Here is a 25,661-nt window from a genome sequence, read left to right on the forward strand (position 1 = left end):
TGCCACCAACATTACCTCCTATGCTCTCTGCCACCAACATTACCTCCTATGCTCTCTGCCACCAACATTACCTCCTATGCTCTCTGCCACCAACAATACCTCCTATGCTCTCTGCCACCAACATTACCTCCTATGCTCTCTGTCACCAACATTACCTCCTATGCTCTCTGCCACCAACATTACCTCATATGCTCTCTGCCACCAACATTACCTCCTATGCTCTCCTATGCTCTCCACCAACATTACCTCCTATGCTCTCTGCCACCAACATTATTACCTCCTATGCTCTCTGCCACCAACATTACCTCCTATGCTCTCTGCCACCAACATTACCTCCTATGCTCTCTGCCACCAACATTACCTCCTATGCTCTCTGCCACCAACATTACCTCCTATGCTCTCTGCCACCAACATTACCTCCTATGCTCTCTGCCACCAACATTACCTCCTATGCTCTCTGCCACCAACATTACCTCCTATGCTCTCTGCCACCAACATTACCTCCTATGCTCTCTGCCACCAACATTACCTCCTATGCTCTCTGCCACCAACATTACCTCCTATGCTCTCTGCCACCAACATTACCTCCTATGCTCTCTGCCACCAACATTACCTCCTATGCTCTCTGCCACCAACATTACCTCCTATGCTCTCTGCCACCAACATTACCTCCTATGCTCTCTGCCACCAACATTACCTCCTATGCTCTCTGCCACCAACATTACCTCCTATGCTCTCTGCCACCAACATTACCTCCTATGCTCTCTGCCACCAACATTACCTCCTATGCTCTCTGCCACCAACATTACCTCCTATGCTCTCTGCCACCAACATTACCTCCTATGCTCTCTGCCACCAACATTACCTCCTATGCTCTCTGCCACCAACATTACCTCCTATGCTCTCTGCCACCAACATTACCTATTATGCTCTCTGCCATCAACATTACCTCCTATGCTCTCTGCCACCAACATTACCTCCTATGCTCTCTGCCATCAACATTACCTCCTAAGCTCTCTACCACCAACATTACCTCCCATGCTCTCTGCCACCAACATTACCTCCTATGCTCTCTGCCACCAACATTACCTCCAATGCTCTCTGCCACCAACATTACCTCCCATGCTCTCTGCCACCAACATTACCTCCTATGCTCTCTGCCACCAACATTACCTCCTATGCTCTCTGCCACCAACATTACCTCCCATGCTCTCTACCACAACATTACATGCTCTTGCCACCAACTCCTATGCTCTCTGCCACCAACATTACCAACTCCCATTCTCTCTGCCACCTACATTACCTCCCATGCTCTCTGCCACCAACATTACCTCCCATGCTCTCTGCCACCAACATTACCTCCCATGCTCTCTGCCACCAACATTACCTGCCACCCATTATGCTCTCTGCCACCAACATTACCTCCCATGCTCTCTGCCACCAACATTACCTCCTATGCTCTCTGCCACCAACATTACCTCCTATGCTCTCTGCCACCAACATTACCTCCCATGCTCTCTGCCACCAACATTACCTCCCATGCTCTCTGCCACCAACATTACCTCCTATGCTCTCTGCCACCAACATTACCTCCTATGCTCTCTGCCACCAACATTACCTCCCATGCTCTCTGCCACCAACATTACCTCCTATGCTCTCTGCCACCAACATTACCTCCCATGCTCTCTGCCACCAACATTACCTCCTATGCTCTCTGCCACCAACATTATTTCTATGCTCTCTGCCACCAACATTACCTCCTATTCTCTCAGCCACCAACATTACCTCCTATGCTCTCTGCCACCAACATTACCTCCCATGCTCTCTGCCACCAACATTACCTCCTATGCTCTCTGCCACCAACATTACCTCCCATGCTCTCTGCCACCAACATTACCTCCTATGCTCTCTGCCACCAACATTACCTCCTATGCTCTCTGCCACCAACATTACCTCCTATGCTCTCTGCCACCAACATTACCTCCCATGCTCTCTGCCACCAACATTACCTCCTATGCTCTCTGCCACCAACATTACCTCCTATGCTCTCTGCCACCAACATTACCTCCCATGCTCTCTGCCACCAACATTACCTCCTATGCTCTCTGCCACCAACATTACCTCCTATGCTCTCTGCCACCAACATTACCTCCCATGCTCTCTGCCACCAACATTACCTCCTATGCTCTCTGCCACCAACATTACCTCCCATGCTCTCTGCCACCAACATTACCTCCTATGCTCTCTGCCACCAACATTACCTCCTATGCTCTCTGCCACCAACATTACCTCCTATGCTCTCTGCCACCAACATTACCTCCTATGCTCTCTGCCACCAACATTACCTCCCATGCTCTCTGCCACCAACATTACCTCCTATGCTCTCTGCCACCAACATTACCTATGCTCTCTGCCACCAACATTACCTCCTATGCTCTCTGCCACCAACATTACCTCCCATGCTCTCTGCCACCAACATTACCTCCTATGCTCTCTGCCACCAACATTACCTCCTATGCTCTCTGCCACCAACATTACCTCCTATGCTCTCTGCCACCAACATTACCTCCTATGCTCTCTGCCACCAACATTACCTCCTATGCTCTCTGCCACCAACATTACCTCCTATGCTCTCTGCCACCAACATTACCTCCTATGCTCTCTGCCACCAACATTACCTCCTATGCTCTCTGCCACCAACATTACCTCCCATGCTCTCTGCCACCAACATTACCTCCTATGCTCTCTGCCACCAACATTACCTCCTATGCTCTCTGCCACCAACATTACATCCTATGCTCTCTGCCACCAACATTACCTCCCTATGCTCTCTGCCACCAACATTACATCCTATGCTCTCTGCCACCAACATTACCTCCTATGCTCTTTGCCACCAACTATGCTCTCTGCCATACCTATGCTCTCTGCCACCAACATTACCTCCTATGCTCTCTGCCACCAACATTACCATGCTCTCTGCCACCAACATTACCTCCCATGCTCTCTGCCACCAACATTACCTCCTAAGCTCTCTACAACCAACATTACCTCCTATGCTCTCTGTCACCAACAATACCTCCCATGCTCTCTGCCACCAACATTACCTCCCATGCTCTCTGCCACCAACATGCTCTCTGCCACCAACATTACCTCCCATGCTCTCTGCCACCAACATTACCTCCCATGCTCTCTGCCACCAACATTACCTCCTATGCTCTCTGCCACCAACATTACCTCCTATGCTCTCTGCCACCAACATTACCTCCTATGCTCTCTGCCACCAACATTACCTACCATGCTCTCTGCCACCAACATTACCTCCTATGCTCTCTGCCACCAACATTACCTCCCATGCTCTCTGCCACCAACATTACCTCCTATGCTCTCTGCCACCAACATTACCTCCCATGCTCTCTGCCACCAACATTACCTCCTATGCTCTCTGCCACCAACATTACCTCCTATGCTCTCTGCCACCAACATTACCTCCTATGCTCTCTGCCACCAACATTACCTCCCATGCTCTCTGCCACCAACATTACCTCCTATGCTCTCTGCCACCAACATTTACCATGCTCTCTGCCACCCATTATGCTCTCTGCCACCAACATTACCTCCTATGCTCTCTGCCACCAACATTACCTCCCATGCTCTCTGCCACCAACATTACCTCCCATGCTCTCTGCCACCAACATTACCTCCCATGCTCTCTGCCACCAACATTACCTCCTAAGCTCTCTACCACCAACATTACCTCCCATGCTCTCTGCCACCAACATTACCTCCTAAGCTCTCTACCACCAACATTACCTCCCATGCTCTCTGCCACTAACATTACCTCCCATGCTCTCTGCCACCAACATTACCTCCTATGCTCTCTGCCACCAACATTACCTCCCATGCTCTCTACCACCAACATTACCTCCTATTATCTCTGCCACCAACATTACCTACCATGCTCTCTGCCACCAACATTACCTCCTAAGCTCTCTGCCACCAACATTACCTACCATGCTCTCTGCCACCAACATTACCTCCTATGCTCTCTGCCACCAACATTACCTCCTATGCTCTCTGCCACCAACATTACCTCCTATGCTCTCTGCCACCAACATTACCTCCTATGCTCTCTGCCACCAACATTACCTACCATGCTCTCTGCCACCAACATTACCTCCTATGCTCTCTGCCACCAACATTACCTCCTATGCTCTCTGCCACCAACATTACCTCCTATGCTCTCTGCCACCAACATTACCTCCTATGCTCTCTGCCACCAACATTACCTCCTATGCTCTCTGCCACCAACATTACCTCCTATGCTCTCTGCCACCAACATTACCTCCTATGCTCTCTGCCATCAACATTTCCTCCATGCTCTCTGCCACCAACATTACCTCCTATGCTCTCTGCCACCAACATTACCTCCTATGCTCTCTGCCACCAACATTACCTCCCATGCTCTCTGCCACCAACATTACCTCCTATGCTCTCTGCCACCAACATTACCTCCTATGCTCTCTGCCACCAACATTACCTATTATGCTCTCTGCCATCAACATTACCTCCTAAGCTCTCTACCACCAACATTACCTCCCATGCTCTCTGCCACCAACATTACCTCCTATGCTCTCTGCCACCAACATTACCTCCTATGCTCTCTGCCACCAACATTACCTCCTATGCTCTCTGCCACCAACATTACCTCCTATGCTCTCTGCCACCAACATTACCTCCTATGCTCTCTGCCACCAACATTACCTCCTATGCTCGCTGCCACCAACATTACCTCCATGCTCTCTGCCACCTCCCATGCTCTCTGCCACCAACAATACCTCCCATGCTCTCTGCCACCAACATTACCTCCTATGCTCTCTGCCACCAACATTACCTCCTATGCTCTCTGCCACCAACATTACCTCCCATGCTCTCTGCCACCAACATTACCTCCTATGCTCTCTGCCACCAACATTACCTCCCATGCTCTCTGCCACCAACATTACCTCCCATGCTCTCTGCCACCAACATTACCTCCCATGCTCTCTGCCACCAACATTACCTCCTATGCTCTCTGCCACCAACATTACCTGCCACCCATTACCTCCTATGCTCTCTGCCACCAACATTACCTCCCATGCTCTCTGCCACCAACATTACCTCCCATGCTCTCTGCCACCAACATTACCTCCCATGCTCTCTGCCACCAACATTACCTCCCATGCTCTCTGCCACCAACATTACCTCCTAAGCTCTCTGCCACCAACATTACCTCCCATGCTCTCTGCCACCAACATTACCTCCTATGCTCTCTGCCACCAACATTACCTCCATGCTCTCTGCCACCAACATTACCTCCTATGCTCTCTGCCACCAACATTACCTACCATGCTCTCTGCCACCAACATTACCTCCTATGCTCTCTGCCACCAACATTACCTCCCATGCTCTCTGCCATGCTCTCTGCCACCAACATTACCTCCCATGCTCTCTGCCACAACATTACCTCCTATGCTCTCTGCCACCAACATTACCTCCCGTGCTCTCTGCCACCAACATTACCTCCCATGCGCTCTGCGACCAAGATTACCCCATGCTCTCTGCCACCAACATTACCTCCTATGCTCTCTGCCACCAACATTACCTCCCATGCTCTCTGCCACCAACATTACCTCCTATGCTCTCTGCCACCAACATTACCTCCCATGCTCTCTGCCACCAACATTACCTCCTATGCTCTCTGCCACCAACATTACCTCCCATGCTCTCTGCCACCAACATTACCTCCTATGCTCTCTGCCACCAACATTACCTCCCATGCTCTCTGCCACCAACAGTACCTCCCATGCTCTCTCCCATGCTCTCCACCAACATTACCTCCATGCTCTCTGCCACCAACATTACCTCCTCCCATGCTCTCTACCACCAACATTACCTCCTATGCTCTCTGCCACCAACATTACCTCCAATGCTCTCTGCCACCAACATTACCTCCTATGCTCTCTGCCACCAACATTACCTACCATGCTCTCTGCCACCAACATTACCTCCTATGCTCTCTGCCACCAACAATACCTCCTATGCTCTCTGCCACCAACATTACCTACCATGCTCTCTGCCACCAACATTATTTCTATGCTCTCTGCCACCAACATTACCTCCTATTCTCTCAGCCACCAACATTACCTCCTATGCTCTCTGCCACCAACATTACCTCCTATGCTCTCTGCCACCAACATTACCTCCCATGCTCTCTGCCACCAACATTACCTCCTATGCTCTCTGCCACCAACATTACCTCCTATGCTCTCTGCCACCAACATTACCTCCTATGCTCTCTGCCACCAACATTACCTCCTATGCTCTCTGCCACCAACATTACCTCCCATGCTCTCTGCCACCAACATTACCTCCCATGCTCTCTGCCACCAACATTACCTCCCATGCTCTCTGCCACCAACATTACCTCCTATGCTCTCTGCCACCAACATTACCTCCTATGCTCTCTGCCACCAACATTACCTCCCATGCTCTCTACCACCAACATTACCTCCTATTATCTCTGCCACCAACATTACCTACCATGCTCTCTGCCACCAACATTACCTCCTATGCTCTCTGCCACCAACATTACCTCCCATGCTCTCTGCCACCAACATTACCTCCTATGCTCTCTGCCACCAACATTACCTCCCATGCTCTCTGCCACCAACATTACCTCCCATGCTCTCTGCCACCAACATTACCTCCCATGCTCTCTGCCACCAACATTACCTCCTATGCTCTCTGCCACCAACATTACCTCCCATGCTCTCTGCCACCAACATTACCTCCCATGCTCTCTGCCACCAACATTACCTCCCATGCTCTCTGCCACCAACATTACCTCCCATGCTCTCTGCCACCAACATTACCTCCTATGCTCTCTGCCACCAACATTACCTCCCATGCTCTCTGCCACCAACATTACCTCCTATGCTCTCTGCCACCAACATTACCTCCCATGCTCTCTGCCACCAACATTACCTCCCATGCTCTCTGCCACCAACATTACCTCCCATGCTCTCTGCCACCAACATTACCTCCCATGCTCTCTGCCACCAACATTACCTCCTATGCTCTCTTCCACCAACATTACCTCCATTGCTCTCTGCCGCCAACATTACCTCCTATGCTCTCTGCCACCAACATTACCTCCCATGCTCTCTGCCACCAACATTACCTCCCATGCTCTCTGCCACCAACATTACCTCCCATGCTCTCTGCCACCAACATTACCTCCCATGCTCTCTGCCACCAACATTACATGCTCTCTGCCACCAACATTACCTCCCATGCTCTCTGCCACCAACATTACCTCCTATGCTCTCTGCCACCAACATTACCTCCTATGCTCTCTGCCACCAACATTACCTCCTATGCTCTCTGCCACCAACATTACCTCCTATGCTCTCTGCCACCAACATTACCTACCATGCTCTCTGCCACCAACATTACCTCCTATGCTCTCTGCCACCAACATTACCTCCCATGCTCTCTGCCACCAACATTACCTCCTATGCTCTCTGCCACCAACATTACCTCCTATGCTCTCTGCCACCAACATTACCTCCCATGCTCTCTGCCACCAACATTACCTCCTATGCTCTCTGCCACCAACATTACCTCCTATGCTCTCTGCCACCAACATTACCTCCTATGCTCTCTGCCACCAACATTACCTCCTATGCTCTCTGCCACCAACATTACCTCCTATGCTCTCTGCCACCAACATTACCTCCTATGCTCTCTGCCACCAACATTACCTCCTATGCTCTCTGCCACCAACATTACCTCCTATGCTCTCTGCCACCAACATTACCTCCCATGCTCTCTGCCACCAACATTACCTCCTATGCTCTCTGCCACCAACATTACCTCCTATGCTCTCTGCCACCAACATTACCTCCTATGCTCTCTGCCACCAACATTACCTCCTATGCTCTCTGCCACCAACATTACCTCCTATGCTCTCTGCCACCAACATTACCTCCTATGCTCTCTGCCACCAACATTACCTCCCATGCTCTCTGCCACCAACATTACCTCCCATGCTCTCTGCCACCAACATTACCTCCTATGCTCTCTGCCACCAACATTACCTCCCATGCTCTCTGCCACCAACATTACCTCCCATGCTCTCTGCCACCAACATTACCTCCCATGCTCTCTGCCACCAACATTACCTCCCATGCTCTCTGCCACCAACATTACCTCCCATGCTCTCTGCCACCAACATTACCTCCCATGCTCTCTGCCACCAACATTACCTCCCATGCTCTCTGCCACCAACATTACCTCCCATGCTCTCTGCCACCAACATTACCTCCCATGCTCTCTGCCACCAACATTACCTCCCATGCTCTCTGCCACCAACATTACCTCCTATGCTCTCTGCCACCAACATTACCTCCCATGCTCTCTGCCACCAACATTACCTCCTATGCTCTCTGCCACCAACATTACCTCCTATGCTCTCTGCCACCAACATTACCTACCATGCTCTCTGCCACCAACATTACCTCCTATGCTCTCTGCCACCAACATTACCTCCCATGCTCTCTGCCACCAACATTACCTCCCATGCTCTCTGCCACCAACATTACCTCCTATGCTCTCTGCCACCAACATTATCTCCTATGCTCTCTGCCACCAACATTACCTCCCATGCTCTCTGCCACCAACATTACCTCCTATGCTCTCTGCCACCAACATTATCTCCTATGCTCTCTGCCACCAACATGCTCTCTACCTCCCATGCTCTCTGCCACCAACATTACCTCCCATGCTCTCTGCCACCAACATTACCTCCCATGCTCTCTGCCACCAACATTACCTCCCATGCTCTCTGCCACCAACATTACCTCCTATGCTCTCTGCCACCAACATTACCTCCCATGCTCTCTGCCACCAACATTACCTCCCATGCTCTCTGCCACCAACATTACCTCCCATGCTCTCTGCCACCAACATTACCTCCTAAGCTCTCTACCACCAACATTACCTCCCGTGCTCTCTGCTCTCTGCCACCAACATTACCTCCCATGCTCTCTGCCACCAACATTACCTCCCATGCTCTCTGCCACCAACATTACCTCCCATGCTCTCTGCCACCAACATTACCTACCATGCTCTCTGCCACCAACATTACCTACCATGCTCTCTGCCACCAACATTACCTAGCATGCTCTCTGCCACCAACATTACCTCCCATGCTTTCTGCCATCAACATTACCTCCCATACTCTCTGCCACCAACATTACCTCCTATGCTCTCTGCCACCAACATTACCTCCCATGCTCTCTGCCACCAACATTACCTCCCATGCTCTCTGCCACCAACATTACCTCCCATGCTCTCTGCCACCAACATTACCTCCTATGCTCTCTGCCACCAACATTACCTCCCATGCTCTCTGCCACCAACATTACCTCCCATGCTCTCTGCCACCAACATTACCTCCTATGCTCTCTGCCACCAACATTACCTCCCATGCTCTCTGCCACCAACATTACCTCCCATGCTCTCTGCCACCAACATTACCTCCCATGCTCTCTGCCACCAACATTACCTCCCATGCTCTCTGCCACCAACATTACCTCCCATGCTCTCTGCCACCAACATTACCTCCCATGCTCTCTGCCACCAACATTACCTCCCATGCTCTCTGCCACCAACATTACCTCCTATGCTCTCTGCCACCAACATTACCTCCCATGCTCTCTGCCACCAACATTACCTCCCATGCTCTCTGCCACCAACATTACCTCCCATGCTCTCTGCCACCAACATTACCTCCTATGCTCTCTGCCACCAACATTACCTCCCATGCTCTCTGCCACCAACATTACCTCCCATGCTCTCTGCCACCAACATTACCTCCCATGCTCTCTGCCACCAACATTACCTCCCATGCTCTCTGCCACCAACATTACCTCCTATGCTCTCTGCCACCAACATTACCTCCCATGCTCTCTGCCACCAACATTACCTCCTATGCTCTCTGCCACCAACATTACCTCCCATGCTCTCTGCCACCAACATTACCTCCTATGCTCTCTGCCACCAACATTACCTCCCATGCTCTCTGCCACCAACATTACCTCCCATGCTCTCTGCCACCAACATTACCTCCCATGCTCTCTGCCACCAACATTACCTCCCATGCTCTCTGCCACCAACATTACCTCCTATGCTCTCTGCCACCAACATTACCTCCTATGCTCTCTGCCACCAACATTACCTCCTATGCTCTCTGCCACCAACATTACCTCCCATGCTCTCTGCCACCAACATTACCTCCCATGCTCTCTGCCACCAACATTACCTCCCATGCTCTCTGCCACCAACATTACCTCCTATGCTCTCTGCCACCAACATTACCTCCCATGCTCTCTGCCACTAACATTACCTCCCATGCTCTCTGCCACCAACATTACCTCCTATGCTCTCTACCACCAACATTACCTCCCATGCTCTCTACCACCAACATTACCTCCTATGCTCTCTGCCACCAACATTACCTCCCATGCTCTCTGCCACCAACATTACCTCCCATGCTCTCTGCCACCAACATTACCTCCTATGCTCTCTGCCACCAACATTACCTCCCATGCTCTCTGCCACCAACATTACCTCCTATGCTCTCTGCCACCAACATTACCTCCCATGCTCTCTGCCACCAACATTACCTCCCATGCTCTCTGCCACCAACATTACCTCCTATGCTCTCTGCCACCAACATTACCTCCCATGCTCTCTGCCACCAACATTACCTCCCATGCTCTCTGCCACCAACATTACCTCCCATGCTCTCTGCCACCAACATTACCTCCCATGCTCTCTGCCACCAACATTACCTCCTATGCTCTCTGCCACCAACATTACCTCCTATGCTCTCTGCCACCAACATTACCTCCCATGCTCTCTGCCACCAACATTACCTCCCATGCTCTCTGCCACCAACATTACCTCCCATGCTCTCTGCCACCAACATTACCTCCCATGCTCTCTGCCACCAACATTACCTCCCATGCTCTCTGCCACCAACATTACCTCCCATGCTCTCTGCCACCAACATTACCTCCCATGCTCTCTGCCACCAACATTACCTCCCATGCTCTCTGCCACCAACATTACCTCCCATGCTCTCTGCCACCAACATTACCTCCCATGCTCTCTGCCACCAACATTACCTCCCATGCTCTCTGCCACCAACATTACCTCCCATGCTCTCTGCCACCAACATTACCTCCCATGCTCTCTGCCACCAACATTACCTCCCATGCTCTCTGCCACCAACATTACCTCCCATGCTCTCTGCCACCAACATTACCTCCCATGCTCTCTGCCACCAACATTACCTCCCATGCTCTCTGCCACCAACATTACCTCCCATGCTCTCTGCCACCAACATTACCTCCCATGCTCTCTGCCACCAACATTACCTCCCATGCTCTCTGCCACCAACATTACCTCCCATGCTCTCTGCCACCAACATTACCTCCCATGCTCTCTGCCACCAACATTACCTCCCATGCTCTCTGCCACCAACATTACCTCCTATGCTCTCTGCCACCAACATTACCTCCCATGCTCTCTGCCACCAACATTATCTCCCATGCTCTCTGCCACCAACATTACCTCCCATGCTCTCTGCCACCAACATTACCTCCTATGCTCTCTGCCACCAACATTACCTCCCATGCTCTCTGCCACCAACATTACCAACATTACCTCCCATGCTCTCTGCCACCAACATTACCTCCCATGCTCTCTGCCACCAACATTACCTCCCATGCTCTCTGCCACCAACATTACCTCCCATGCTCTCTGCCACCAACATTACCTCCCATGCTCTCTGCCACCAACATTACCTCCCATGCTCTCTGCCACCAACATTACCTCCCATGCTCTCTGCCACCAACATTACCTCCCATGCTCTCTGCCACCAACATTACCTCCCATGCTCTCTGCCACCAACATTACCTCCCATGCTCTCTGCCACCAACATTACCTCCCATGCTCTCTGCCACAACAACATTACCTACCTCCCATGCTCTCTGCCACCAACATTACCTCCCATGCTCTCTGCCACCAACATTACCTCACATGCCACCAACATTACCTCCTATGGTCTCTGCCACCAACATTACCTCCCATGCTCTCTGCCACCAACATTACCTCCCATGCTCTCTGCCACCAACATTACCTCCTATGCTCTCTGCCACCAACATTACCTCCCATGCTCTCTGCCACCAACATTACCTCCCATGCTCTCTGCCACCAACATTACCTCCCATGCTCTCTGCCACCAACATTACCTCCCATGCTCTCTGCCACCAACATTACCTCCCATGCTCTCTGCCACCAACATTACCTCCCATGCTCTCTGCCACCAACATTACCTCCATTATGCTCTCTGCCACCAACATTACCTCCCATGCTCTCTGCCACCAACATTACCTCCCATGCTCTCTGCCACCAACATTACCTCCCATGCTCTCTGCCACCAACATTACCTCCCATGCTCTCTGCCACCAACATTACCTCCCATGCTCTCTGCCACCAACATTACCTCCCATGCTCTCTGCCACCAACATTACCTCCCATGGTCTCTGCCACCAACATTACCTCCCATGCTCTCTGCCACCAACATTACCTCCCATGCTCTCTGCCACCAACATTACCTCCCATGCTCTCTGCCACCAACATTACCTCCTATGCTCTCTGCCACCAACATTACCTCCCATGCTCTCTGCCACCAACATTACCTCCCATGCTCTCTGCCACCAACATTACCTCCCATGCTCTCTGCCACCAACATTACCTCCCATGCTCTCTGCCACCAACATTACCTCCCATGCTCTCTGCCACCAACATTACCTCCCATGCTCTCTGCCACCAACATTACCTCCTAAGCTCTCTGCTTCAAGATTCCCAAACTCTTCTATTTTCTGTATGATTTCTACATTATATATTAAATAATAAACACTTCTAAATTTCCACATCTTAACTTATGCAATTTTATTTTTCATTTTCTTTCTTCATTTTTTCTATAAATCATTAACTTATGTATCCAAGTTACTCATTATTACATTATATTAGAATAAATCCACTAATTATCTGACATTGCTTGATTTCTTCTTGCTTTTCCTTTCCTCGTCCCTGGACTTCTTTGCTCCTAAAATCGATATTCCCAGATAAAGTTGTAAATATTAAAAATTTTTCTATATATTTTTACTCCTAAATTACATAATCTCAGTATAACTTCTATAAAATTTCTGAATTAGATATATTTTTATAAAGTTCCACTTCTAAATATTAAACATAAAGCTGGTAAACATTTAAATTATTTTTTCATAAATTTACTGAATAAATCGCCCATCGAACCTCACCCTCCCCCTCCTTATATCAAGATTGTTTCATTATCTATGATTACCTTCCCCCCATGATCCTGTCCCACTCCCCCTCCCTCCATCAGTGGTATAATGTGCAGTACCCACTCCCCTCCCTCTCTCAGTGGTATAATGTGCAGTACCCACTCCCCTCCCTCTCTCAGTGGTATAATGTGCAGTACCCACTCCCCTCCCTCCATCAGTGGTATAATGTGCAGTACCCACTCCCCTCCCTCTCTCAGTGGTATAATGTGCAGTACCCACTCCCCTCCCTCTCTCAGTGTTATAATGTGCAGTACCCACTCCCGTCCCTCCCTCACTGGTATAAAGTGTAGTACCCACTCCCCCTCCCTCCCTAAGTAGTATAATGGACAGTACCCCCTCCCTCCCTCAGTAGTATAATGTGCAGTACCCACTCCCCCTCCCTCCCTCAGTAGTATAATGTGCAGTACCCACTCCCCCTCCCTCCCTCAGTGGTATAATGTGCAGTACCCACTCCCCTCCCTCCCTCAGGGGTATAATGTGCAGTATCCACTCCCCTCCCTCCCTCAGTGGTATAATGTGCAATCCCAACCCCCCGCCCCTCCCTCAGTGGTATAATATGTAGTACCCACTCCCCCTCCCTCCCTAAGTAGTATAATGGGCAGTACCCCCCTTCCCTCTATCAGTGGTATAATGAGCAGCACCCACTCCCCTCCCTCCCACAGTAGTATAATGTGCAGTACCCACTCCCCTCCCTCCCACAGTAGTATAATGTGCAGTACACACTCCCCTCCCTCTCTCAGTGTTATAATGTGCAGTACCCACTCCCTCTCCCTCCATCAGTGGTATAATGTGCAGTACCCACTCCCCTCCCTCTCTCAGTGGTATAATGTGCAGTACCCACTCCCTCTCACTCCATCAGTGGTATAATGTGCAGTACCCACTCCCCTCCCTCCCTCAGTAGTATAATGTGCAGTACCCACTCCCCTCCCTCCCTCAGTAGCATAATGTGCAGTACTCACTCCCCCTCCCTCTCTCAGTGGTATAATGTGCAGTACCCACTCCCCTCCCTCTCTCAGTGGTATAATGTGCAGTACCCACTCCCCTCCCTCTCTCAGTGGTATAATGTGCAGTACCCACTCCCCTTCCCTCTCTCATTGGTACAATGTGCAGTACCCACTCCCCTCCCTCTCTCAGTGGTATAATGTGCAGTACCCACTCCCCTCCCTCTCTCAGTGGTGTAATGTGCAGTACCCACTCCCACTCCCTCCATCAGTGGTATAATGTGCAGTACCCACTCCCCTCCCTCTCTCAGTGGTGTAATGTGCGGTACCCACTTCCCCTACCTCCCTCAGTAGTATAATGTGCAGTACCCACTCTCCTCCCTCCCTCCCTCAGTAGTATAATGTGCAGTACCCACTCCCCCTCCCTCCCTCAGTAGTATAATGTGCAGTACCCACTCCCCCTCCCTCCCTCAGTGGCATATTGTGCAGGACCCACTCCCCTCCCTCCCTCCCTCAGTAGTATAATGGACAGTACCCCCCTCCCTCCCTCAGTAGTATAATGTGCAGTACCCACTCCCCCTCCCTCCCGCAGGGGTATAATGTGTAGTACCCACTCCCCTCCCTCCCTCAGTGGTATAATGTGCAGTACCCACTCCCCTCCCTCCCTCAGTAGTATAATGTGCAGTACCCACACCCCTCCCTCCCTCAGTGTTATAATGTGCAGTACCCACTCCCCTCCCTCCCTCAGTGTTATAATGTGCAGTACCCACACCCCCTGCCTCCCTCAGTGGTATAATGTGCAGTACCCACTCCCCTCCCTCCCTCAGTGGTATAATGTGCAGTACCCACTCCCCTCCCTCTTTCAGTAGTATAATGTGCAGTACCCACACCCCCTGCCTCCCTCAGTGGTATAATGTGCAGTACCCACTCCCCTCCCTCCCTCAGTGGTATAATGTTCAGTACCCACTCCCCTCCCTCCCTCAGTGTTATAATGTGCAGTACCCACTCCCCTCCCTCTTTCAGTAGTATAATGTGCAGTACCCACACCCCCTGCCTCCCTCAGTGGTATAATGTGCAGTACCCACTCCCCTCCCTCCCTCAGTGGTATAATGTTCAGTACCCACTCCCCTCCCTCCCTCAGTGGTATAATGTGCAGTATCCACTCCCCTCCCTCCCTCAGTGGTATAATGTGTAGTACCCACTCCCCCTCCCTCCCTCAGGGGTATAATGTGCAGTACCCACTCCCCTCCCTCCCTCAGTGGTATAATGTGCAGTACCCCCTCCCCCTCCCTCCCTCAGTAGTATAATGTGCAGTACCCACTCCCCTCCCTTCCTCAGTAGTATAATATTCAGTACCCACTCCCCTCCCTCCCTCAGTAGTATAATGTGCAGTACCCACTCCCCTCCCTCCCTCAGTAGTATAATGTGCAGTACCCACTCCCCTCCCTCCCTCAGTGGTATAATGTGCAGTACCCACTCCCCTCCCTCCCTCAGTAGTATAATGTGCAGTACCCACTCCCCTCCCTCCCTCAGTAGTATAATGTGCAGTACCCACTCCCCTCCCTCCCTCAGTAGTATAATATGCAGTACCCACTCCCCTCCCTTTCTCAGTAGTATAATGTGCAGTACCCACTACCCTCCCTCCCTCAGTAGTATAATGTGCAGTACCCACTCCCCCTCCCTCCCTCAGTAGTATAATGTGCAGTACCCACTCCCCCTGCCTCCCTCAGTGGTATAATGTGCAGTACCCACTCCCCTCCCTCCCTCAGTGGTATAATGTGTAGTACCCACTCCACTCCCTCCCTCAGTAGTTTAATGGGCAGTACCCCCCTCCCTCTATCCGTGGTATAATGTGCAGTACCCACTCCCCTCCCTCCCTCAGTAGTATAATGTGCAGTACCCACTCCCCCTGCCTCCCTCAGTAGTATAATGTGCAGTACCCACTCCCCTCCCTCCCTCAGTGGTATAATGTGTAGTACCCACTCCCCTCCCTCCCTCAGTAGTTTAATGGGCAGTACCCCCCTCCCTCTATCCGTGGTATAAGGTGCAGTACCCACTCCCCTCCCTCCCTCAGTAGTATAATGTGCAGTACCCACTCCCCCTCCCACCCTCAGTAGTATAATGTGCAGTACCCACTCCCCTCCCACCCACAGTGGTATAATGTACAGTACCCACTCCCCTCCCTCCCTCCCTCAGTGGTATAATGTGCAATACCCACTCCCCTCCCTCCCTCCCTCAGTAGTATAATGTGCCGTACCCACTCCCCTCCCTCCCTCAGTAGTATAATGTGCAGTACCCACTCCACTCCCTCCCTCAGTGGTATAATGTACAGTACCCACTCCCCCTCCCTCCCTCCCTCAGTGGTATAATGTGCAGTACCCACTCCCCTCCCTCAGTAGTATAATGTGCGGTACCCACTCCCCTCCCTCCCTCAGTGGTATAATATGCAGTACCCACTCCCCTCCCTCCCTCAGTGGTATAATATGCAGTACCCACTCCCCTCCCTCCCTCAGTGGTATAATATGCAGTACCCACTCCCCTCCCTCCCTCAGTGGTATAATGTGCAGTAACCACTCCCCTCCCTCCCTCAGTGGTATAATGTGCAGTAACTTCCGCCTTGATATCAATGGTCAACAACCAAAATTCTTCCGAGACCAGAGTAATAATTTCCAACTAATTTTAGGTGACTGATAATGAATATTATGGTTAAAATTGTTTGTTAGTTCTACTTTTCAATATAGACCTACGTGTTACAACAGGTTCCAACCGGCTTGCGGCAGTGTGTTTCTTACCACACTCACAGTCTGATTGACCTTCATTATTGTTCCAGCAGTCATAGAAGGTGGCTGTGCTGTGCAAGTTTATATTTTGAGGTGAATGGTTGGTGATTTTCTTAACCAAACACTTTTTAAACTTATTATAAATATTCCCTGAGCAAGCTATTGATATGTATGTCAGGCATATCTTATTAATTTTATTTTCCTACTGAATGATATAAATACTTCTGCTTAGCTGTCATGTTTTGTATTATAATGATAAATTAATGAATAAATTTTCTGTTTATCTTCTAATTGTTTGTTGTTTCTTTCAGATGCCTCGTACTTGTGTGAATAGTGCAGACAACTTGTGTTACATTTGTGGTGAGGTGACCTTTGCATCACAGATGCGCCGTATAACTGATATGGTTAGAAAGGTATATCACCAATATTTTGGTTGCAAGATTGGTGACCATTATAAGAAGTTTGCTCAACACAGATGCTGCAACAAGTGCGATACTTACCTTAGCCAATGGTTGAACAGGAAGAGGAAATAACTGAAATTCCTTTACTGTTAAAGTCCATCGACTCTCTAGCAGGAGTCCAGGATTGCGTTTCTGAAGCAGTATTAACCACAATAGATTACAAATCTATTAACTTTAATAAGTGAGTATGATAGAAAATGATAATGCAGTTAAGGTTCCAGATTTACGATCTGTAGGTAATATTGAACTTGTGGAACACCTGCCAGGCGCTGAATGGGTAACCCTTACTAGTTTTTTGTATCTTAAAGGATTTTACAAACAGTAATAAAGAGAGCCGCCACACTATCCAAGCACTGTCCTCCTTCTCTTCTTCCTCTTCACCACTTTCTTCTTCTGACTCGAAGGATACCGAAGTTGGTGCATCACGAACAGGTAGACTTTCTCCTTGTGGAACTGAGCGAATAACTGATGGAACGTTTGGATATTCAATGGACTCCTTTTCTTTCTTTGGCAAGCCCTCTTGTACTGGAGGTACCATGCAGTGATAACAATTGTTGGCACGGTCTGTTGGCTCCCGCCATGTCATTGGCACAGCAAAAGGAATTCCTTTCCTCTGCCTGTTCTATCACTGGCGAAGGTTAATACCACATTTGTTGCAGCATATGTGTAGGTAGTTCAAGTTATCAAAATTCGTATTGTTATGTAATGTCCTTTCAGTACTTACTTCTCTGGACAACTAACTTTTATAATAACTATTCAAGCTTCTCATTCACCTGAATTTACAGTTGTTCAAAACTAATTAACATTTAATTAACTGAGAATTGATTTTCATAGGACTCATTCTCCATTATTATTGATTATATGTGTATTATTTTATATCATATATAAAAAGGATATAGTGCTAAGATCTTATAAAATTTCCTTGTTATTACCAGCATGCAACTTGAATTACATTTAATGGCCTTATTTTTCTCAAATTTTTGAATACCAGGGCAACTATAAGTTCAAAATATTTTGGAGGCTTACGTATACAGTTTTTACATTTCTGTTGAACTGAATGTATTGGTTCATTAGGCGATGATCAATTTCTCAAGTCACTTGTAAATCCGTCTCATTTTAACCCATGAGATCTTTAATGGCATATATTTATCCATTTACTATACTTTTTTATTTAAAAAAAATGATATTGGCAACGCCTCCAGGCATCTTGGGACTGATCTCCTTCATCATAATCACTACTCATGTCATTCCAGTCATCATTAACTTGGTGGACCTTTAACTCATATAATCTGTTTCTCTAAAATCAGGTACTTTAACTTCGTTAATTTTATTACTGTATTTCCATGTGGTATTAAAACTAGTTTTTTTTGTAATGACCTTCTGCATGCTGTTCCTTGATCTTAAGATTATTACCGACGATTTGGTTTCTAGAATTAAGCAGAAAATTTCTTCTAGTTGAGTCTCTTGATAATTGTTTTAAGAAACATTCCTGGTCTTCTTCTAATAAACTGCTGAAATTAAAATCTCCGATTGAACTTGAATTTTTTAACTAGATTACTTGACAGTTTCGTCCAGCAGAAGTTTACTTCAGTTACTAACTACATCTGAGGCTCTGTACATCCCACCAAAGTTTAGTATTTCATGTCTTTTGAGAAACTGTTAAGATAATTCAACCTCAAACTCTTTTCTGATGCATCGATTTACAATTTACCTGAAAAACATCGCAATTCCAACCTTTTCCTATTAGTAAGAAACAACTTATAAGCGCTGTATATTGCATTCAACTGCCATATTTATATTATTAAGAGTGAATTATACCTCAGTTATTGAAATAATATTAATATTTCCTGTACGTGCAATTAGCATAAGTTCGTCTTTTTAATTTCTTGAACTTTCGCTATTTTGTTTGTAGATGTTAAGGTATTTTTTTGTTTCGTGTTTCTTCTCTGTATCTGTAGATTATTTCCTCTTTGTTCATCATGAAATTCTAATCTATTACTTTACGGATTTTTTACTTTTTTGATATTTAAGATTTTTTATTGTACACCCAATGTCTGCCTTGTAGACTAGTATGATTCTTTGAGAATCATACCTGTAGACTGGTATGATTCTTTGAGAATCATACCTGTAGACTGGTATGATTCTTTGAGAATCATACCTGTAGACTAGTATGATTCTTTGAGAATCATACCTGTAGACTGGTATGATTCTTTGAGAATCATACCTGTAGACTGGTATGATTCTTTGAGAATCATACCTGTAGACTGGTATGATTCTTTGAGAATCATACCTGTAGACTGGTATGATTCTTTGAGAAGAATCATTCCAGTACACGAACAATCGAATATTATTTGATCCTTCTCAAAGGGATAGCTTCTGGATAGCGAGTTGAACAATGTCATGATAAATATGTACTGGTTGCCAAGTTTTGTCCTAGGAACTGGGTGACCACTTCTTATGAGTAACTGCTTAAGTAGCTCTCTTTTTCTTAACTTTTTCCTAAACTATCATAGCAATTAATCCTTCTCTAATATTGCATCCCCTACATTTACCGGTTTCACCCATTCCTCTATGTTCCATACACGTTGTGTTTGCCGTAGAAAATACCAGCAATTTACACCAGTTGACCAAATCATCTATTCACTATCCATCCTTCTTCTTTGCAAAATGCTTTAAATGATCAGGATCTCTCCCACTGACGTTACTAAATCAATAGTTCTTCTGTAATTGGCGAGATCTCTAATCTTCCAACATCATTTCCTTCAACAATGAAGTAAATAATGGGGTCGCTCCAATTACCTGACCTGATGTTATCTAACCTGCTAACTATATAATTTATTCCAACTCTGGGAAAATAATCTCTAATTCTCATTCCTGTATGTTTGGTAATGGTATACATACAATATCGACAAGATGAGGAATAAGGTACGACTTGTAAGCATTGTGTCATACTAGTATGACACAGTAACACTGTGTCATACTAGTATGACACAGTAACACTGTGTCATACTAGTATGACACAGTAACACTGTCGAATCTTCATACAGATGATAACTTCTAAAACTCTACTGTTATAAAATTTATTGGTTTTGATCTATTTCCAGTAGTTAGCCCGCTCACATGTGATGTTCATGTATCTATTTTGAGATTATAGCCTGACCTAAACACATCTACGCTCTTCAGAGAATACACACTAACTAAATTCTCAAAGTAACACTCAGCTGCAGGACAGGTAACACGACCTACCCTGACCACTGACCTCAGGTAACTGAGGTCTTCCAGTAATCGGGAAAGCCTGAAAACCAGCAAAGTATTGTTCCAAGGAAGCTGAATTTGAGAATTTGCAAGTAATGAATTACATTGCTACCCTGAAACTAATACCCTGAGTTGCCGCACTGAAATTAACACCTTTGGTTTCCACATTGCGGCTATTGCTTCGGATTCATAAATTGCAGCTAACACCTTGGGCTGCTACACTGAAACCAACACTTTAGGTTGATACACTGAGGCTAATACCACGGGTGGCTTTATAGAAAAGTTTTAATAAATATTTGAGTGTGAATACTTGGATATGAGAAAATCCTAGAAATTATGGGCAGTGATCCTTCAGTCTTATATTACACTAACTCAATAACTGGCAGGGTCTGTCAGGTCTGACACTGTCAGGTCAAACACTGTCAGGTCGAACACTGTCAGGTCCAACATTATCAGGTCTGACACTGTCAGGTCTGACTAATAGGTTCCAGCAACGGTATATAATACTTACTTGTAGGTAACACCTAGAATGAGGAAATACTCATTACACATACTTATTGCTTATATACCAGCCACATTCACAAAGACACTCGGTATCTAGATGGGTTAGAGTACCTAGGGAGAGAAAGACGTGGTATACTAAAACAAGAAGTGAAACAAACTTATCACCATCATTTGATGTTCTATCAGTAGCATCATTAACACCCGAGGCGCCACTGCCATCAGCAACACCCGAGGCGCTATTGTCATCAGCAACACCCGAGGCGCCACTGTCATCAGCAACACCCGAGGCGCCACTGTCATCAGCAACACCCGAGGCGCCACTGTCATCAGCAACACCCGAGGCGCTATTGTCATCAGCAACACCCGAGGCGCCACTGTCATCAGCAACACCTGAGGCGCCACTGCCATCATGCAGGCAGCTTGGCTGACTGAAATATAACTTCATATATTGTAATTAATAAAATCAATTAGGAATTATTGTAACACATTTAGCTAAGAAAACATCATATATTTCTGGAAACCAATTTACGTTTTAATTAAATCCGATTTACTTACATTAGATTATAAATTGGGATTCATATATATATATATATATATATATATATATATATATATATATATATATATATATATATAATATATAAAAAAATATATAGATATATATATATATATTATTGATACTAAACTGTCTAGACTTAGCGTCATATATCTGAACCAACATTAATTATTCCCCCTCTGTTTACTTCACTAGATTATTTCAAGAATTTATGAAAAAATAATCTTCCTCTTGAAAGTAATTATATTAGGCCACATCATGCAACCGAGAATATAAATAACAAAACAGGCACAATACCGTGACTGGAACGATGCACAAATAACCCGCACATAGAAGAGAGAAGCTTACCACGACGTTTCGGTCCGTCGTAAGCTCCTCTCTTCTATGTGCGGGTTATTTGTGAATCGAGAATATAAACAGAATATAAATAGAATTCAGTATTACACAAAACAAAGCAATACAAATATCTTATACATATATGTCTTCATAAATGAGTAACACATCATCCAGTGTTCCTAGATATAAAGTCAAAATATTTACTTGGCTATAATGGAAATAATAAACAAAACACAGCTCCTTCCATCTGGTCTTGATAAATAATTCATAACAACTACTGATTCATCCATTCGTGAAGATTAAAGTTAAATTTTGTAGTTTCTGTTTTTATAATCAGATAAATATTTAAATGAAATAACTTTGTTTATTGAATAATAAAGGGAGGTGCATTAATGAAACAATTGGTTGCATACTAAGAATTAAATGAAAATCAGTTACCTGAGGAAGGAGTGAAGAACACTGACGGAACAGGGAGACCATGTTGTCTTGCCGGGTCCCACAGATGGTGACATAATGTACTTGGAACCACTGCACTGTTGTGCATTTCCTTGTCCGTCATGAACCATACCAAAACTATAGTACACAAATAAGTGGAGAGAGATAACAAGTCATGTGAAGGATTCTCAGTCCTCGGATCAGGATTAATTGTTTCAAATATCCTGTGTGGCTCTAAGATTACACTGACAAATGTAATAATAATACATGTAATAATAATAATAATAATAATAATAATAATAATAATAATAATAATAATAATAATAATAATAATAATAATAATAATAATAATAAATAATAGTAATAATAATAGTAATAATAGTAATAACAATAATAATAATAATAATAATAATAATAATAATAATAATAATAATAAATAGTAATAATAATAATAATAATAATAATAATAATAATAATAATAATAATAATAATAATAATAATAATCAACTTTATAAATACTAAAGACATTATAACAGGTTTTCTCACTTTGTATACTCTAAGGATATCCTATTATCAGAGTAAAAACTATTATACAGTATTACATCCAGGGATAATACTAAAACATTATACTAAAATTATTATGATATATATAAATAAATGAGATTAGGTCAGAAGTATCTGAGTGAGTTAAAGTGTAGCAGTAATGTTGAAGGATCAGTTACGGAAGAAGTGAGAATATGAATGCTTAAATTCAAGGATTATGTGGATTGAAATAAGGGTCGGATGCAAAAAGTGGATTATAATAAGTGTTTATGCACCTTGAGAAGAGAGGAGTGTAGATGAGAGAGAGAGATGATCCGGGAGATGTTATGCGAGTATTTAGGAACCTATGAACCAAATGAGAAAGAGATGTTGGAGGGGCAACGTGAATAAAGTAGGAGAAACGGTTAAAGAGGGTGTAGTAGGTAGGTTTGGGGTGCCAGGTGTGACTGATAATGGGGAGCTTTTGATTAAACTTTGAATAAAAAGGGGTTAAGTAATAGGTAATACATACAATAACAAAAAAAAAAAAAGGGTAAGTATGGGGCATAATGACAGTAGTTTGTTGGACTGTGTATTGGTAGATAAAAGACTTTTGGATAGACTTCAGGATGTGCATGTTTACAGAGGCGCCACAGATATATCAGATTATTTTTTAGTTGTAGCTACAGTGAGAGTAAAATACAGAGGGGATACAAGGAGAATGATCATCAGCAAGTAAGAGAGAGGTGAAGGTTTATAAACCGCAGGAGGAGGCAGTTAATGTATGATATAAACAACTATTGAAAGGAAGATGGTCTAGTGAGAATATAGACAATAAAGTTGAAGAGATACAAGATAGATTTAAGAATGTAGTGTTAGAGTGTTCAGCGGAAGTGTGTGTTTACAGGAAAGTGGGTGTGGGAGGGAGGAAGAGCGATTGGTGGAATGATAGATGAAGAAATATCCATAATTTATGAAATAGCTAATGATCTAAAATACTCAAGAAACTTAATTGGCAAATCTTTAAAAATTCCTGGAAATAGCTTTTACAATCCAAGAAAGGGACAACGAATCATATTCAACTAAAAATATGTCGGTTCTCCCTTGCCACGAAAACTTGGTTGATATGCCTTCTCTTCTTTAGAAATTTAATGTCAAAGTCGTATTTAAAATCTTGATACAGTAAAAAATCTTTTGAAAACGAATTCCCCCCTCCCTGCTCCAAATATTGACGGATGTGCCTATAAGATTCCTTGTAAAATTTGCGATAAAGTTTTTTTACGGTCAAACTGGTAAAAGTCTCGAACTAACATTAAAACAACATAAATATAGCATTAGAACTGGACAAGATTCCAATGCTCTATACATTCAAGTAAGAGATTTTAACCATCCAATTGATTTTCAAGAAGTTGAGAAAGTAGTATCAAGCAAGTCCATGGTCGACAGGAATATAATTGAATCTTGTTTCATAAAAAACAGTTTTGAAAAAAATATGAATATTTTTTTTGGTTTATACGCTTATAAAAATTGAAATCATTTTAATTAATAAAATTTGGGAAGAATTTAATGAAACATTAGAGAAGTAAAAAATCTTAATGCTTGGATAGAGTATCAGTTGTGTTTTACAGAGTCGTGTGTTGTCATGCGACCGTGAGGTGTAGTCTTGTTGTGATGTGATTCTGAGGTGTAGTCTTGTTGTGATGACGTGATTTGAGGTGTAGTCTTGTTGTGGTGACGTGATTGTGAGGTGTAGTCTTGAACCTTTATATGCCTTCCTGTTGATGTTTTGTAATTTTATAGTTCCATGATAATGTGAGAAGTCACGAAAGTGCTTGGAATTTTGCTATTTCTTCAAAGTGGTTGTTTTGCATACTGTGATATCACCTGCTTACTGTGATCTTTTTGCGCATATATATATATATATATATATATATATATATATATATATATATATATATATATATATATATATATATATATATATATATATATATATATATATATATATATATATATATATATATATATATATGCAATACAGAGACATGCGATCTTAACGATGCAAGACAAGAAATCCAGATCTTTTACACGTCTCCGTGCATCGGCAGGAGCTATGCCGTGTTGCAAGAGTGACAAGAGGTGGAATGAGAGGAAGTTATTCAGAGTTAGGTAGCGTGGTGACGCCAACCAGTTTCTCTCCGAAATGATCAGGACACAGACACCGTTCTTCACCCAGGCACCTCGCCCCCTCAAGTACAGGTGTGGAGAATCCTTGTCAAACAACACCAAATCGTCTAATTTCCCCAAATCTCCGTGGCATAATGAGCAATCCTGCGATTTTTTTAAAACATTGTTGCTTAAGGTTGTGCACTATAGAATCCACTAAATATCGA

The 25,661-nt window shown here is 45.5% G+C and overlaps 1 protein-coding gene across 1 annotated transcript in view; it reads right to left on the minus strand.

Annotated features, from left to right (window-relative positions):
- Window positions 1-25,661, minus strand: part of LOC128693667 (uncharacterized) — a 120,895-nt gene that overhangs the window by 43,171 nt on the left and 52,063 nt on the right. Inside the window, exons 11-15 of the mRNA XM_070091268.1 lie at window positions 22,750-22,884; window positions 21,578-21,847; window positions 19,852-20,036; window positions 18,004-18,185; window positions 17,700-17,792 (exon numbers count right to left, since the gene is read on the minus strand). Coding sequence (XP_069947369.1) covers window positions 17,700-17,792; window positions 18,004-18,185; window positions 19,852-20,036; window positions 21,578-21,847; window positions 22,750-22,884 — 865 coding nt within the window. The remainder of the gene's footprint in view (window positions 1-17,699; window positions 17,793-18,003; window positions 18,186-19,851; window positions 20,037-21,577; window positions 21,848-22,749; window positions 22,885-25,661) is intronic.

The sequence above is a fragment of the Cherax quadricarinatus genome, chromosome 34 (assembly GCF_038502225.1).
Source record: "Cherax quadricarinatus isolate ZL_2023a chromosome 34, ASM3850222v1, whole genome shotgun sequence".
Classification (NCBI taxonomy): domain Eukaryota; kingdom Metazoa; phylum Arthropoda; class Malacostraca; order Decapoda; family Parastacidae; genus Cherax; species Cherax quadricarinatus.